The sequence below is a fragment of the Chiloscyllium plagiosum genome, unplaced genomic scaffold (assembly GCF_004010195.1).
Source record: "Chiloscyllium plagiosum isolate BGI_BamShark_2017 unplaced genomic scaffold, ASM401019v2 scaf_13056, whole genome shotgun sequence".
Classification (NCBI taxonomy): domain Eukaryota; kingdom Metazoa; phylum Chordata; class Chondrichthyes; order Orectolobiformes; family Hemiscylliidae; genus Chiloscyllium; species Chiloscyllium plagiosum.
In genome coordinates this window covers 3,364-21,600 of record NW_025215150.1, presented here as the reverse complement: position 1 = coordinate 21,600, position 18,237 = coordinate 3,364, and the positions used below count along the sequence as shown (strand labels likewise).

The window sequence follows — 18,237 nt, the reverse complement described above, 5'->3', positions numbered from 1 at the left end:
CCGAGTAGTTGGACCGTTCGGTATCACCTGTCCTTCGTGGAGAAATTTATGAAGAAAAACACCTTTGACCACAAGTCCATCCTGAAGTGGTCAGCACGTAGTGTCCTTGAGACCCTTCGGGAAAAGGAGAGGGCGGATCCTATCGAGCGGTTTCCTGAGCAGACTGTCAAAGCCATTTGGCAGAATGCCTCATCGTCAGAACTTTCCAACAAGCACCAAGACATGGCTTGGCTGGTGGTGAGAAGGGTTCTGCCTGTGAGATCCTTTATGCACGCCCAGACTCTCAGCCGCACTGCACGCTGCCATCGCAGCAGCTGTGGGGGGGACGAGACTGTCACACACCTCCTTCTGGAATGTGCCTATGCAGAGGAAGTCTGGAGAGGAATGCAGTGGTGTTTGTCGAGGTTCGTCCCGAGCAGCGCCGTGACGCGGGACTCCGTGCTCTACGGCTTGTTCCCCGGGACGCACACCAAGACGAACATCAACTGTGCCTGGAGGATCATCAACTCGGTGAAGGACGCTCTCTGGGCGTCCGAAACCTGTTGATCTTCCACCTGAAGGGGTTGACCCCGAAAGAGTGCTGCAGACTGGCACATTCCAAGGTCCAGGACTACGTGTTGAGGGATGCGCTGAAGCTTGGGGCAGCTGCCGCCAAGGCACGGTGGGGAAAGACCACCGTGTAACATCTGCCTGCCTAAAGAAGAACAGGGGGCCCACGCAGTCATTTGGGCTCTGCTGACGCCTCAGCTAAAAATGTAATTGTACTGACCTGTAAATAGGAATGATTACTCTGTTTCGGTATGCAAGGAAATGGAATGTTTTCATATGTATGGCATGTCCAACTGTACAGACCATCAAATTATTTTATGAATAAGGTATACTTTTGAAATAAGAAAAGTAGTTGGAACAAGGATGTTGTGAAACTTGAAAAGGTTCAGAAAAGATTTACAAGGATGTTGCCAGAGTTGGAGGATTTGAGCTATAGGGAGAGGTTGAATAGACTAGGGCTGTTTTCCCTGGAAAATCGGAGTCTGAGGAGTGACCTTATAGAGGTTTATAAAATCATGAGGCGTATGGATAGGATAAATAGACAAAGTCTCTTCCCTGGGGTGGGGGAGACCAGCACTAGAGGGCAGAGGTTTAGGGTGAGAAGGCAAAGATATAAAAGAGAACTAAGGGGCACCTTTTTCACACAGAGGGTGGTACGTGTATGGAATGAGCTGCCAGAAGAATGGTAGAGGCTAGTACGATTACAACATTTAAGAGGCATTTGGATGGGTATACGAATAGGAAGGGTTTGGAGGGATATGGTCCGGGCGCTGGCAGGTGGGACTAGGTTGGGATGGGATAACTGGTCAGCATGGACGGGTTGGACCGAAGGGTCTGTTTCCATGCTGTACATCTCTATGACTCTATGACTTTATTTGTGTTGCGATTTCTAGAAAGGAATCTTGAAAGGTGCCACAATTTGCTGCCTGATGTTGGGCACCCTCACAATGAGTCGAGAGTGTGGTGCTGGCAAAGCACAGTAGGCCCGGCAGCATCCGAAAAGCAGGAGAATCAATGTTTCGGGCATAAGCCCCATTCCTGATGAAGGCCTTATGCTTGAAACGTTGATTCTCCGGCTCCTCAGATGGTGCCTGACCTGCTGTACTTTTCCAGCACCACACTCCAGACTCTGATCTCCAGCATCTGCAGTCCTCACTTTCTCCATCATTCACAATGAACCACCTTTCCAAACCCATTAGAGAGTAAGCATTCTCTTTGTAATCCAATCCGGAAAATTACCATCTTTCTATTTTCTGATGGTCTTAATGCCCCTAAGATTTATTTTTGCTCCTCTTTTGTTGCAACAGTAACCTGAAAGTTAATCTTTCATTTCAGGGGGCGTGGGCACTTACCTGCCACCTTCCTTTTGAGAGACCTTTCTGTACCATTCGCTCTGACTTGTTTACAAAATGGACACAGTTTTAAAGGGTGTGACTATTGACTGTGCTAATCAATGAGTTGGAGGTGCAGTGTGACCTTTAATTTACTCAGAAACATCATTAAATAATCCCAATGTGCATAGCAACAGTATTTCTCCAGCAAAAAATCAATGCGTGAAATATAGTTATATTATAAAATCAAAACACAAAATTCAGTTACTTCTATCAAAGTAATCTCTAGGAATGATTGACAAGGAAATTCTCCAATCATCTCGACTCTTGGCCGAATTTGGAAGCAGTTAACTTTTAATCCTTCTACTGACAACTAGCAAGGGCGAGAGGTTTTCTTCAGACCCTAATGGGAGTGTTTCCTTTGTGTTCTGTGTGTAAGAAAAATTAACACACCTGTTTGTGGTCTGAAACTCGGTTTACACTGTTACTCTCACAATAGTGAGATTTCTGTTGTAAAGATAAAGACGATGCTGAAAGTTACAAAAATGACCAATACATTGTGTGTTTGATTTTTATATGTCTTCTCATTTGCCCGAGTTACATACTTACTGCCTGACAACAAGAATGAAATCCAGAACCTGATGGACATGGAATTTGAGATGGGAAGATGCCTTTATAAACTTTGTAAAATACAGTTTGATCTCCATAATTAATAGCTATATTGAATAACTTTTCATGCTACATTTAGATGAGCACTTCTTTGCAACTGAAACCTCCTCTACTACCTGTACCACTGAAAGTGTTTTACTGGCTCTATTTCAGATTTTATGACTGTCAAGAATTTCTTTTTTCACCTGATCATTTTGGTCCTCTCAATATGTGTCGCCGTGTTTGCAAGGTATGGTAATTCTGAGATTTCTGAAGGTGGATTTTGACCATGCGTTTTGTGACTTGCTCTTTGACCATCAGTGTGATGTGTTTATTGTTGAACAGGTGCTTTCTTGGAGGAGCGGTTGCTGCGTTACTCATGACTATGCTGGTGTTTGCAGCTGTGCTGCGTAAGTGATATTTCGTACAGACCACCCTTGGAAAGGTTTTTATTTAAAAACAGGCTTTTGGAGAAGTTGAATTCTAATTCACAATCTTTTTTTTCCCTTTAAACAGACACAGCAAAATCTGCATATCCCTGCTTTATTAAATCTCACAATATCTTGGACCATGTACAATCTGAGGTAGGACAGCAATTTGCAAATATTTTAGTTTGGGACCACTGGTCATTTAATTCCAAAAGGATAGGGATTGCAGGAGATGAGCAGTAGAGTAGAGTACTTGAATCCCAAACATGGCTTATGAGTTTGAGCTCCCGGATTTACCAGTTATTCCGTTCTGTTGTTCCTGTTGGCAACAAGTTCAATCATTGATGAGAAACTAGAAGCAGTGAGTGAGCAATGGGCTTGTGAATGGCAATAAATGGTAACCAAATGGCTACCATGCAACTACTGTCAATTGTCATAAAATCCCAGCTGGTTCACTAATTCCTTTCAGGGAAGGAAAAAGTTCTTTCCCATTTTGTCTGCCAGGCATGTGACTTCAGACCAGTAATATGATTGACTGACCTCGGGTCAAAAAATGTTGGCCTAGCCATTGATGCTCACATCCCATGAATGAAAACAGAAATGGGGCCAAAGTGATTAAAATAAATGGTCATGTTGGCCTTTTTCTCAAGGGGACCAGATGGCCTTCCCTCCTTCATAATGTTAGAAGTGGGGCTGTTGCTGATGGTTGAACAATGTTCAGCACCATTTGTGGCTCATCAGACACTGAAACGATCCAAGTTCAAATGCAGCAAGACCTGGACAACATCACAGTTTGGGCTGACAAGTGGAAAGTAACATTCACACTACACAAGCCAAATAATGGCCATCTCCAGCTAATTAAAGAATCTAACTGTTGCTTCTCACCATTAAGTGGTATTATGATTCCAAATTCCCTACTATCAACATCCCAGGATCACCATTAACCAGAAACTGAATTGGACTAGCCATTCAAATATTGTGACCTCAAAAAACAGCGGCATGGTGGCACAGTGGTTAGCACTGCTGCCTCACAGTGCCTGAGACCCGGGTTCAATTCCTGCCTCAGGCGACTGGGCCTGTTTCCACACTGTAAGTAATCTAATCTAATCTAAAAAAAGAACAGGTCAGAGATCAGGAATCCTGCAGTGCATAACTCAGCTCCTGACTCTTAAAGCCTGTTCAACATTTACACAGTCCATCAGGAGCATGATAGAATATACCACCACCTTGCTCTCTACTCCTCCCCAACCACCTGCCCTTCAATCCCCATTTATCTGGATGGGCTCAGCTCTAACAATACTAAAGACACTCAAAACCATATTGGTTAAAGCAGCCCAATTTATTGGTATCCCATCCACCAACTTCCACACTTATGTACTTCGCTCTGTGGCAGCAGTGTGTGCCATCAATGTGATGCATTGGTATAACTCACCGAGGGTCCTCTGCCAGCATCTTCCAAACCCATGACCAATTCCATCTAAAAGAAGAAGAGTACCAGCTACAGGAAACATTACCTCTACGTTCCTCTCCAAGCCACTCACCAGTCTGACTTGGAAAAATGTTCCTTTAGTGTCAGTGGGTCAAAATTTTAGAATTTCCTACACTCTGAAGATTGCAGCCGTTCAAGAAGGCAACTCACTATTACCCACTCTGAGACATTTAGGGATAGGCAATAAATGCTGATTCAGCTCATTCCCAATAGAAACAAGGCTGTGGTAATTACATTTATAGCTGGATGGAACTCTGAGCAGTGGCAATTCCTGGCTTAAAATTGAAGTCGCGTTCTTGAAAGTGGATCTTTCAGTGAAACTTAAGTGGATCAGATTGTCCCATGAAACTCAATGTAAGAATCGTACTTGCATCCTCGTCCCTCATCAGCAAGTTAAATTAAAGCATTAAGAATAAACACTGTACCTTTCTTTATGCCTCCATTCATAAATAAAATGACCATTAAAATAAATTTCTAAAAATACGAATATAAAAGGAAGGAGGATAGTGGGGAGTATAGTGTTTACATATATGAGAATTAAGCAGAGCTAAAACAGTTCAATTATGAGGACACATTGCAGAGACTAGGTTTAGATCCCCTGAACAGAGATGATTAAAAGATAATCTAACTGTTTCAGTTATGATAATTAAAGGAGTTGACAGACACTCCTGAAGAAAATGGAATATTCTTAAATGAGAGCTCAGGTCTCTGTGATATTACAATCACTTCACAGAAGGAGTTGTGGAAATCAGGAACTGTCCCCCCCCACCTTATTGTCGCGGCCATTTCAAAACTGGGATTGCTCAATTTTTCCTGAAGAAGGGATCATGCCCGAAACGTCGATTCTCCTGCTCCTTGGATGCTGCTTGATCTGCTGTGCTTTTCCAGCAACACATTTTCAGCATTGCTCAATTTTTGTTCGGCAAAGGTATCAGAGGTTATTGGCTGAATGCTTTGAGGTATATTGGCTACGTTCCAGTTTTGGCATTTGTTTTGGATTTTAGCAGCATGCCTTGGTAGCAGAGTTAAAGTGGAACTGCTAGGTTTGTGTGGGCCTTCCAGCCAGTGACCAGGATTGACGCAATGGTTAACATCGGAATGCCATGTTGTTTTATTGACTCACAAGATATATTTTGTCAAGAGGAAGCTCAACTCAGCATTACAGCACAAAAGGTCTAAAAAGTCAAGTGCTAAAGTTCCCATTGATTGATTGTCACGTGTAACGAGTGAAAAGCTTTGTTCGCAAATAGTACAAGCAGATCATGGTATGCTATGATGTATAGACCAAAAAGACTCAGACAGAGGCATACAGGTTATATTGCATAGGGCATGCTCTCGGCAAATTCTGCGTTAGCAAGAAAGCATTATTTGAGGTTAGAAAGTCCATTCATCTGTCTAATAGCAGCCAGGAAGAAGGCTAGGAGTAGCAGGACCCCTCGTCCATTTTTTCTTATTCCTGAAGTGGTACAGTTTCTGCATTAGTAACATCCTCTGCTGTCTCAACAGCCCCCTGAAGCTCTAAAGGTTTAAATATACAAAACGTCACTTAGCAATGATATTATGGCGTACGATATATATATGAATGCATCTTGGCAGGTGTCCTTTACTTCAGAACAAAATTGAAAGTAAAAATGCTGCAGTGATGAAAGTTCTGAATGCCATCAAATGTACCAAAGTGCAGTATCGAACCAAATATAGGATGTGATATTAGGGCAGATGAAATATAAATCAGAAAATTGGAGTAGGAGCAGGCCTTTTGACATATTGAGCCTTCTCTGCCATTAAGCATGGCCATGGCTGATCCTGTATCTCAACACCATACTCCAGGTCTGTCCTCCTACTCCTTGAAACCCCATGAAATCAATCTATTCAGGTTCACCACCCTGAAAAAATATTTCTTATCTCTGGCTGAAATTACTCACTGCATATTCTCAGTGCTCCCTTGTCTTGTTAGTCAATGCATATTCTGTGACAGTGCTTTCCAAAACATGACGAATTGGAAATTACTGCAAGTGATATACAGTTCAATGCTGTATCTCACAATTGACAGCTGTTTGCATTAGAAGACCAATAAGTTTCTGGAAGAGCAAACAGGGTCATTAATTCGATGTTTGTTTTTGCATGCATCTTTGGTAAACAGACACATGAAACAGACTCATCCAGATGTGCACACAAATGTGAAATGGCCACCGCCTTTTTGCATGCAAAGAATAACAGAATTGCCGCAGAGCCAAACCAGGCCTTTTGGCAGTCTGTACTGACTCTTTTTCTTTAAGGGTTTTTGGTGAAGACCGAACTAAAGTCATTGTTTAATTGCTGTGTCATTTCCTTGTTCTCCATTACCAATTCTTCATTTCCTGAAGAAGGGCTTATGCCCGAAACGTCGATTCTCCTGTTCCTTGGATGCTGCCTGACCTGCTGCGCTTTTCCAGCAACACATTTTCAGCTCCATTACCAATTAACATGATTCCAAAACTCACCAGAGCAACTCATGGAACTTGAATTCAATTAACAATTCTGGAAACTGTAATCTCAATCATGTTAACCATAAGACTATCATCAGTTGTCATAAAACCCCATTTGGCTCACTAATTTCTTTTTGCTGCTCTTGCCTAATCTACATATGTTGCCAAATCTACAGCAATATGTTAGACTCTTAATTATCTTCTTAAATGGCTGAGCTGCTTCAAGGGAAATTAGCGATCAGCAATAGATCCTAAAAAAATAATAAATGACAAAAATGGACAGGGCAAGGACACCTTTGTCACAGTCATATCAAATATTATGTAATAGAAAAGTAAGGTCCTACATTAATTGTAGTTTTTATTGAACTAATCTGTGATGTTTTTTTTAAAGGAAATCACAACAAAACAAGACTGAGGTAAATTTTAATAGTATTTTATTTATTTTCTAGGCAAATAGATCTTGCTAAGATGTATCCAAGACGTTTTTAATGTTTCAGAACTGTTTTTTATCAGCAACTAATTGCCAAAGCTTGTGTATAGTAAGGTAAAGAGTAATTTTGTTTTTCTTATGGTTGGTAATGGACAGAGATAATCAAAAACTAAAAAAGTTTGCAAAAAAAGGTATATTTTCTGTGCTATATGGACAACATCACCAGCGAGGATGGTGAACTTATAGTAGAGAGGTGGAGAAAAAGATCACAAACAGTAACAAAATGAGTATTATTACATCATCTACCTGTATTTCATGCTGCTGTGTTATATAAAGGTTCTGAAAGGGTTATTGTTGGAGAATGCATTAAGCACAAACCCAATTTGATAACCACGTAAGGACTTGGGCAGAGAAATGGCGGAACGTCTTTGGATCTTGAAGAGGTCAGACTCTTCACATGATTCCTCATAGCCTCAAATACAATGTCTAACTTACTAATGGAACTTGTCCAGATCTTGCTGCATGAGAGCTACTAAATACGAGATCCAGATTTGGGCTGAAAAGTGGTAAGTAACATTTGCACCACATAAATCCCAGATAATGACCATTTCCAATAAGCGGCAATCTAATCACTGCTCCTTGACATTCAATGGTGCTACCAACACCAAACTCCCAACCTCCCCCCCCCCGCCATTATCAACATCTTAGGGGTTACGAATGACTAGAAATTCAAATGGACTAGTAACATAAATACAGTGGCTAAGAGGAGATCAGAGAGTAGGAATACTGCAGCAAGTAACTCACCACTTAACTCATCAAAGCTTGTCCATCATCATGCAAGTCATGAGTGTGAGGAATACTCTCCACTTGCCTGGATGAGTGCAGACAGATCCAACAATACTCAAGAAGCTTTGCACCATCCAGGACAAAGTAATCCATTTGATTGGTACCACATCCACAAGCATTCACTTCCTCTACCACCAATACTCAGAAACAGCAATCTATACCATGTATAGGATTTACTACATAAGTTCACCAAAGATCCTTAGGCAGTACCTTCCAAACCCACAACCACGCCCACCTAGAAGGACAAGGGCAGCAGATGTATAGGAACACCACGTTTGCAGGTTCCCCTCCAAGCCAATCACCAGCTTGACTGGAATTTATACCACTTTTCCTTCACTGTTGCTTGGGCAGTATCCTGGAAGTCCCTCCCATTGGCATTGTAGATCTACCTACAGCAGATGGACTGCAGCGGTTCAAGAATGCAGCTCACCACCATCTCAAGGATGGACAATAAATGCTTGTACAGTTAGTGACGTCACATCTCATGTGTCAATAAAAAATAAATTCAGTAAACTACATCTTGTTTAAGATAAGACATTCTTCTCGGTAGAGTCATGAATGGGTTTCCTGTACCAGTTTAAATCAGTTATGTCCTTAGACACAGTCAAGAAAATCATGGGGGTGGCAGCAAAATACTGGAACCTGCCAAGCTAGTAGTGGTGAGCATCACACAACATACTCCATTGAATCCCATTGAAACCAATAGGATTGGATATCGGGTGGTGAGCTGGACAGTTGGATACTTTCTACCTTCACCTTTCCATTTGGTCTTTGGAATGGTGCTGGCTAGAAGCAAGTTCAAATCGATAGACCCCCTACTGTTGCGTAGAAAGTGAAGGGGAAATCTTCAAAAAGCAAATAGGAGAGCAAAGAGGGAGCATGAGAAACACTGGCAGGTAAGATTAGAGAGGTATTTTATGAATATAGTGGAGGAAGAGGATAACCAGGGAAAGAGTAGGAGATGTTCGGGACTAAGGGGACAATCTTGTGCATGGAACCAGAGGACATTGGTAGGGTGTCTGCCTTCACTTTGGAGAAGGAGGGTGTAGGTACAGAATTCCAGAAGCAGGACTGTGAGATTCTTGAGCAATTTGACATCAGGACACAGGTTCTGATCCGCTATCTGGTCAGTAGAGGATGGTAGAGCTAAATCAGGGAATTACATATTCGTGAATCTCACATCAGTGTAGGAAAATTATTGGGGAAAATTGAAGGAAAGAATTCATCTTCATTTGGAGAGGAGAGGTTTGATCAGAAGTAGTCAGCATGGCTTTGTCAGTGGGAGGTCCTGGCAAACAAATTTAATTGAATTTTTTTCAGGAGATGATCAAGTTTGTAGATGGTAGTGCAGTTTATATGGATTTCAACAAAGCCTTTAACAAGATTCCATGTGGGAAACTGATAAAGAAGGTAAAAACACATGTAAGCCAACATAACTTGGCAATCTATATCCAAAATTCAGTGACTGGTAGGAGACAGAAAGTAATGATAGAATGTTGTTTGTGTGACTGGAATAGACAGGCAGGAGGCTGGAAGAACACAGCAAGCCAGGCAACATCAAAAGGTGAACAAGTCAACGTTTCGGGTGTAACCCTTCTTCAGGTCTATAAGATATATACAGTAAATGATATAGATGACAACGTGGAAATGAGAAAAGTAAATTTGGGTGACACAAAGATTGGCCAGCTGACTTAGTGAAGAAGGTCTGAGATTACAGGATTGATCAGATGGGCAGACTGGTTCCAGATGGAGTTTTACCCTGACATGGTGCCTTTTGGAAGCAGTAGCAAGACAAGGGAGTACTCAAAGAATGGTAGGATGCTGGGAAGCTCAGACCAATAGGAAGTTTGGGGTATTTGTCCACAGATCCCTGAAGGTGGCAGTTCCAGTTAATGGGATAGTTAAGAAGGCACTTGCCTCTATCATTTGTGGCATAGATTATAAGAGCAGAGAGGTTATGTTGGAGCTGTAGAGAACTTTGGTTAGGCCACAGCTGGAATACTGCATGCAGTTCTGGTTGCCATATTAAAGCAAGGATGTGATTGCAGAGGAGATTTACCAGGTTGTTGCCCGGGATGGAGAAGCTTAGCTGTGAAGAGAGTATGGATAAACTTGGAATGTTTTCTTTCAGAGTAAAGAAGGGTGAGATGGGACTTGATTTGAGATGTATGAGGGACACGGAGAGGGTAGATAGAAAGCAACTGTTCCCCCTAGTTGAATGGCCTATAAAAAGAGGGCACAATGTTTAAGTGGAACGCAGGCGGTTTACCGGGGATTTGAGGAAAATGGTTCTCACATCAAGTGGTGGGAATCTGGAATGCGCTGCCTGGGAGGGAACTGTTAAAGCCTTTTTAAAATTGCTTGTATGAGCACTTCAAATGTCGTAACATTCAAGGCTATGGGCCAACTACTAGAAAGTGGGAGTAAAAGTCAAGTTGCCAGTCCTACCAGATCAGAGGGCCACTTTCTAATTACAGAGAGACAACTTGAACTGTTTTAACCTGAGGGTCACCACAACTCAGGTGGGGGTGGGTGGGGGAGGCTTAGGAGGAGAGTCCTCTACAGTAAACTCAGCTGATATAGGAACTGACCTATGCTTTTAACATTACTCTGTATTGCAAGCCAGTTATTTAGCCAACTGCACTATCCTACACCCTTTTGGCCAAAAGTGGGAGTAGTGTAGATTTAGTTTTCATAGTCAGTGTAGACACAATGGGCTGGAGGATCCCTTCTGTACAGCATGATTCCTTGAAGCCCACTATGCTTGTGCCAGAAGCAAAGACAACATTACAGTTGACTTTGAAATGCAGTCATTTAAGTGTAATCTGCTTGATGCAGAACACTGTGAACAGAGGCCTGGCCAAAGGTCACCCTCTCCATGCCTGTCTTCTGGGCTCTGGTGGTTTTCCTTGGGAGGGGAGGAACTCAAAGAGAATGTTTCATTTAAAATAGGAAATAACCCTGCAGTTTTGTTGATTGCACTAACGTTCCCAGTAGCCTCATTATTTGAAGTCCGTTTCATTGTCTAAGCATTGAGAATTATTTGTTCCTTTTGAGTCTTTACTACAGTTCAATCATTTTTAATATGCATTAAAACCTACAAGTTCTCGTGAAACTAATTCAGAAGGGTTCTGCAGCGTGAGCTTTGCTTACTTTCTGTTAATTAATTAATGAGGTCTTGTCTTATTAAGCAACATTTTGCAAGAATGATTTTAGGATTATATTTTCTGTTGGAAAAGACCCTTCAGTCCAACTCATTCATGCTGACCAGATATCCTAAATTAATCAAGTCCCATTTGCCAGTACTTGGCCCACATCCCTCTAAATCCTTCCTATTCATATACCCAGTCAGATGCCTTTTAAATGCTGTAATTGTACTGGTGTAATGACACAATGGTGAACCCCTCTATTAATAAAACAAACACCCAGAAAAACTCACCTCGGACTGTAATCTGTTAAAATATAAGTGACAGAGAACTCCCAAATTCCACTATTTGAAGAAAATAACATCAATTTATTTTATAACCCTAAAAGTGAACATTAACCAACAACTATTCACAATTCTTAAGCCCTCCTTTCTCTTAACTGCTTATTACCTGCCTCTAACTCTATAACAATATGCTTTTCCAATAAGACACTTATTGAAATTACATCAACTTAATTCCAAAACCATATAGCTGCTGTTGTCTTTGGTCTCTGTCTTCTTCCGGCTGAAGATCCCCTGAGTCATCTTTCTTTTTACTGCAAGTATGGTTCTTATGAAAAGGTACTTGTGACAGAGAGCGTTTCCTAATTTCTTGGGTCTCTCTTGATGGCAGTTGCTGTCTCTCTAATTTTCAAAATGTCGGCATTTTATATTCCCAACATCAGATTGTCACATTTGGTTCAATGTTGGCAAAACAATAAATTCAAACTCAATTGGGTTTTAGTATCCTGGGACATAATTTAAATTTGAAGTGTTGTCAAAACAGCAACCAAAGCTCAGATATCCATTTCACAGTCAAATGTTATGCACTTTCAATTTTCCAGTAAATTCTAGGACTGCCATCTAGCTATATACATAGGTGCTTGTAATCTCTCAGTTCAGAATAGCATTCACCCTCTCTTAAAAGTACAGTACACACCTTCAACTTCATAACACCAGCCTCCATCAATTCCTCTGGCAGCTCATTCCACAAATGCACCACCCTCTGCGTGAAATATTTTCCCTTGGGTCCCTTTTAAATCTTCCCTCTCTTATCCTAAACCCTCTTGTCCTGGACTCCCCCACCCCAGGGAAAAGACTTTTTCTATTTACCCTACCCATGCCACTCATTTTACAAACCTCTATAAGGTCACCCCTCAGCCTCCAAAGTTCCAGGGAAAACAGCCCCAACCTATTCAGCCCCTCTCCACAGGTCAAATCCTCCAGCCCCGGCAACATCCTTGTAAATCTTTTCTGAACCATTTCAAGTTACACAGCATCCTTCTCACAGGAGGGAGACCAGAATTGCACACAGTATTCCAAAAGTGGCCTAACCAATGTCCTGTACAGCCACAGCATGACCTCCCAACACCCATATTCTCAATGGTCTTCTTCACTATCCTGTCTACCTGAGACTCCACTTGCAAGGAACTATGAACCTGCACTCCAAGGTCTCTTTGTTCAGCAACACTCCCCAGGACTTTACCATTAGGTATATAAATCCTGCCCTGATTTGCCTTTCCAAAATGCAGCACCCCACCTTTTCTTTTGTTTTAGTTAGTTATTTAACATGGTAGTTAATCATGGACATAATCGCATCTGCCAGCAGACTTTCTTCGACAGAAGTTTTTACACAAAAGAAGAAATGGAGAATAAAAAAGCAAACCAAGCTAAAGGAAGCATTTTGAATCATTTTAAATCACACAGCAAAACAAAGCTTCTGCCTATTTTTAAACTCAAAATTCCCATCATTTGAGCTCAGCTGAAAACTTAGTTTTGAACTGAGATCTTATCAAAAAAGCTCACCTATCCAGAATTTTTCTGAACTGAAATCAAGCCAAATGACTTAGATGTTTACTCAACCTGTGGTAAGCACCACAGTATAAAGCTTTTTCCATTAAGACCACGGGGTGTGCAGTCATCTGCTCCTTGAAACATACTGGAATAAGCCACTTTTTGGAAAGACTGATTTTTTTTTTAAAGAAACCGTTCAGAAAAATAACCAACTCCCATTTGCCACTATTTTTTGATATCTAAATGCCAAAATGGTATTAATTTCGATACAAATTATGCATCTCTCAGCACACTCTATAGGTCTGTGTGAAGATACGCTGAACATTGAGAAAAGAGTACACAAATTTTGTGTGAAATTGGTGAAATAATCGCGCAAATGTTAAAATATGATCCTAATTAATGTTTGGCCGGACACATCACAGCCAAATCCATCAATTGCTCAAGTATATAGTTAATTCCCATGAAATCTATGATTGGTTGAGCAAACCTTATGGTGATTACATTTTATAACCATTGTGTAGAAGATGTAGAAGTTTTAATACATATACAAACAGATTAGATTAGATTAGATTAGATTACTTACAGTGTGGAAACAGGCCCTTCGGCCCAACAAGTCCACACCGACCCGCCGAAGCGCAACCCACCCATACCCCTACATTTACCCCTTTAACCTAACACTACGGGCAATTTAGCATGGCCAATTCACCTGACCCGCACATCTTTGTGACTGTGGGAGGAAACCGGAGCACCCGGAGGAAACCCAGATTCAAAAACAGTTTCTTTCAATCTGCTGTCAGACTTTTGAATGGACCTCCCAAATGTTAATTCTGCTCTCTTTTACTCTCTACACCTCCTCAGTTGCTGTGACTCTGTATTCTGCACTCTCTTTTGCTGCCCTGATGCACTTTGTATAATACCAACTGCCTATATAGCACACAAACAACACTTCTCAATGCATCTTGGTGTGTGACAATAAATCAAACTCAAAAAATGACTTTATTTTGCCAAAGATGGAAGTCAGTCAAATTAAAACTTGAATTCTTTTTACCAAATCCAATTTTAAATGGGGTGTGACTGAATGTGAAGTGTCCTTCTCTCTCAGATAGACTGTTTGAAAGTTTTATAATATTACAGTACCCTGGGCAGAACGTAAACAAGATGATTGTAACTTTTTTTTTGCTTGAAACAGAATTTGAAGAACAATTATATACGAACTGCTTCATAGCAGCACTAGGGATGAAGTTGGAAAAGTCTTGACAATTTTGACAAGTGGGAAGCACATCACGTTGAACTGACGGGAGACGCAATGATCCTTTCTCTCTTGATCTTAAGCACGGTTCCTCATTTCACAATTCTAGAGAAAACCAAGTGGTTAAATCATTTCAGAAAGCAAGATGCTCTTTTAAAGGAGAATGAAAATGTCAAATGGACTTGAATATAAGAAACTATTCTCTCTTGCCCTTACACATCTAGCTTCAAATGATCTTTAAATCTCACCTCGCTTCATTTCCATACTGAGCCATTTCAATGGTCTCCATGGAGGAATGGCTGATGAAAGACTCTTAAAATGTGGCAGAGACTTATCCTTGGCTAATCCTAGTTGTCCTTGTGTCCATTATCTTTTGACCTCTTTGTGTTCAGTTGGTGGAGGCCACAAATAATACAAGCAGCATCACAATTCACATACATTCAACCATTCTGTCTATGAGATAGTGACTGTTATGCAGCATGAGCATTCCTATAATGATGCCACACTAGCTCACTATGCCTCACTTATGAAAAGAGAGAAAGACAATTAAAGATGCTGGCAGCTACTACTATTATAGATGATGTGGATATTAGATTTAAGAGAACTGCATCTCTTTAAATCATTGGGCTGGGCTACAGATCCAGCTTTAGCATTTTGTTTGATATCATTCATTCTGCTTTCCTGCTGATCAGTGCCCACATAGAACCAACATCCAGCACCAGTCACTAGGCATATGTGCCTATCCATGATGATGTTGCCACTTATCAAACTCACTGATGCAAACAGTCCAAGGGCATTTGTTTGGGTTCCGGCCTTAGGGGGTTATGCCAGGAGAGTTTCAGTCCATGCCCTTTCAAAGTGGGGTCTTTAGGCCGCTGCCCCAAACTTTATTGCACCAGCTTAGAGAGGTTTGGACAGTGCAGTTGCTCAAGATTAAACTCAACAAAAGCCACTGCATCTCTTACCAAAGGCGCATTCCAGAAGGAAGTGCACAACAGTTTCTTCCCAATCACAGCCATCTCAAGAGCACTGCATTCAGAGTTCTCACATCTCCAGCTAACCTCCTTAAAGCATTCACCACTGTACCTCCCAACAGAGGTGGGGAGTAAAAGGGCCTTGGCAGCATCCAACGTAACTAATAGACTCCAGTGATATGTTTGTTTCAGATAGTCATGGCCATGGAAATCTCCTGCTGAACATAGAATCCCTACAGCACAGATAAAGGCCATTCGGCCCATTAAGTCTGCAACGACCCTCTTAAGAGATTCCCACTCTATCCCTGTAACCCCACAGTTACCATTACTAATCCACCGAACCTATATATCTCTGGACGCTGCAGGCATGGCCAATCCATCCATGCTGCACAGCTTTAGACTGTGGAAGGAAACCACGGCATTAGGCAGAAACACATGCAGACTCAGGGAGAGCATTCAAACTCAACACAGACTGTCGCCTAAGATTGGAATCAAACCAGGGTCCCTGGTACTGTGGTGCAGTGCTAACCACAGAACCACTGTGCGGAAGCACTGAATGCAGCTAGGGCATTGAATTCAAGTTTGGTGGAAAACATAATTGTTCATTTGTAAGAGTCGATAAGTAGTGCCAGCATTGTCCAGATTCTGAAGAGGTTAACTGCCACTCTGAGCTTGGCATGAAAAGTGAAAGAGAAAACAGGGAGAGAAATCTCCTTCACACATCTTCACTAATCTTCCTGTCACAGAATCTTTTCTCGACACAGCATGGGTCATCGTAATCACAAAAACACCTGCTGGAGACCAAGTGCAGTTTTAACTGTGAGAAGGGTTGCCTTCATTTTGTGTGGCATCCCCACTGATTGGAACAGATAGAGAACTGATCCATCAGCTTTAAAGTGGGAATCCATGAGGGATACTGGGCAATATTTTGTACATTGGGGCTTTTCGAGTTTGGTTAACACAACGAGTTTCTAAATTTCTAACGTCCGGGTTATTACTTTGGAACCATATAGACGTATCCCTGCTAATGAATTGATTATTTGAACATGCTAAATATGAACAATGGAATTTGTTTGACTACTGAAAGATATCATTTAAGAATAAGCAAACACAAAATGCTATTAATGTTACTGATAAGCATATTAATGTCTATCTGAAAAGTTATTTGCATTTGTTTCTCTTTTTCTTTCGCTATAAGTCTGTAATAAATTGCTTAAAACCGACCTCGATAATGCCCTTCAAGATTTGTGCCATCGATTCAAAGCAGATTTGATGATCGATTCACCAGGGCTGTAATACAGCTGCAGTTTTTCAAGTTTTATTTAGAATGGATTTATTTGCTCAACTGTAATAGAAGATTGTTTTTCCCTCTCACCTCAAATCAATTTGATTTATTCTCTTAACCTTCATATGGAATTAATGATCACTGTTTAAAAATGAAGGGTTGCCCTCTTAAGACAGAGATAGAAAGATTTTTTTTTCCTAACGGGCTGTCATGACACTTTGTAGCTCTCTTCCTCATAAGTAGTGGAGGCAGAATCTATGAACATTTTCTGAAAAAAGGTATTAATGGATTCTTGATAGCGTTATGGACTAGGCCAGACCACTCAAAACATTCTTAAGCAGGCAGCTCCAGATCATAACTTGACAATTTTGTTTGGTAAGTGTACAGTGAAAATTACCCAGAGTGAGGTAGCGAGGTTGACTACCAGGTTTTAAAACAGACAAAAATGTATTCACAAGATTACACAATGAAACACAAAGAACAGAAGAACCCCGACAGAACTCAGTCCATCCAAACTAGACTTGATTAAGTTAAAAATCACACAACACCAGGTTATAGTTCACCTGATGAAGGAGCGTCGCTCCGAAAGCTAGTGTGCTTCCAATTAAACCTGTTGGACTATAACCTGGTGTTGTGTGATTTTTAACTTTGTACACCCCAGTCCAACACCGGCATCTCCAAATCAAGACTTAATTTAGCTATTCTATATATACACAGCAGCCCCAATAAGCAAACCCCCTTAAAAACAGTAAAAATAAAGTTAGAAGGGCAGAAGGAGAGAGAGTTTTTTGCAACCCATTCCCACACAGCTGAACCTCTAACTAGTTCTGGACTGAACTGCTCAGCGAGAGAGCTGACCACTCTCCTTTCATTATACAGGTCACTTCTAAAACGTGACCACTTTGTCCTGAAGTCTCATTTGTTTACATATAAACAAAAGGTCTCAAAATCCTTTTCATCTCTGTCCCAAACCAGACTGATTGGAACCAGGAGCTGTTTATGAACCGTTTGAAAAAAAACCAAGGACACAGTATCCTTGAGAAAAGGAACAGCTTTGTGACAATTGGAAAAAGGAGATGAAAGATCACCATGGGTATGCAGGAATATGAAGCTGAATTAAAGTCAGACTAACCCGAATGTTACTAATGGGTAGATCAGAGTTGAAGAGTCATAGAGTCATAGAGATGTACATCACAGAAACAGACCATTCGGTCCAACCCGCCCATGCCAACCAGATATCCCATCCCAATCTAGTCGTACCTGCCGGCACCCGGGTCATATCCCTCCAAACTCTTCCTGTTCATATAGCCATCCAGATGCCTTTTAAATGTTGCAATTGTACTAGCCTCCGCCACTTCCTCTGGCAGCTCATTCCACACATGTACCACTCTCTGTGTGAAACGTTTCCCCGTGGGTCTCTTTTATATCTTTCCCCTCTCACCCTAAACCTATGCCCTCGAGTTCTGGACTCCCCAACCCCAGGAAAAAGACTTTGCCTATTTACCCTATTCATGCGCCTCATAAGGTCACCCCTCAGCCTCTGACGCTCCAGGGAAAACAGCCCC

At 41.4% G+C, this 18,237-nt stretch overlaps 1 protein-coding gene across 1 annotated transcript in view; it reads left to right on the top strand.

The window, feature by feature from the left end:
* LOC122548176 (transmembrane protein 71-like) overlaps positions 1–16,610 on the top strand; it is a 51,972-nt gene extending 35,362 nt beyond the window's left edge. The window contains exons 5-8 of the mRNA XM_043686725.1: positions 2,703–2,778; positions 2,874–2,938; positions 3,045–3,112; positions 14,354–16,610. Coding sequence (XP_043542660.1) covers positions 2,703–2,778; positions 2,874–2,938; positions 3,045–3,112; positions 14,354–14,389 — 245 coding nt within the window. The 3' untranslated portion in view covers positions 14,390–16,610. The remainder of the gene's footprint in view (positions 1–2,702; positions 2,779–2,873; positions 2,939–3,044; positions 3,113–14,353) is intronic.
* Positions 16,611–18,237: the final 1,627 nt, after the last annotated feature.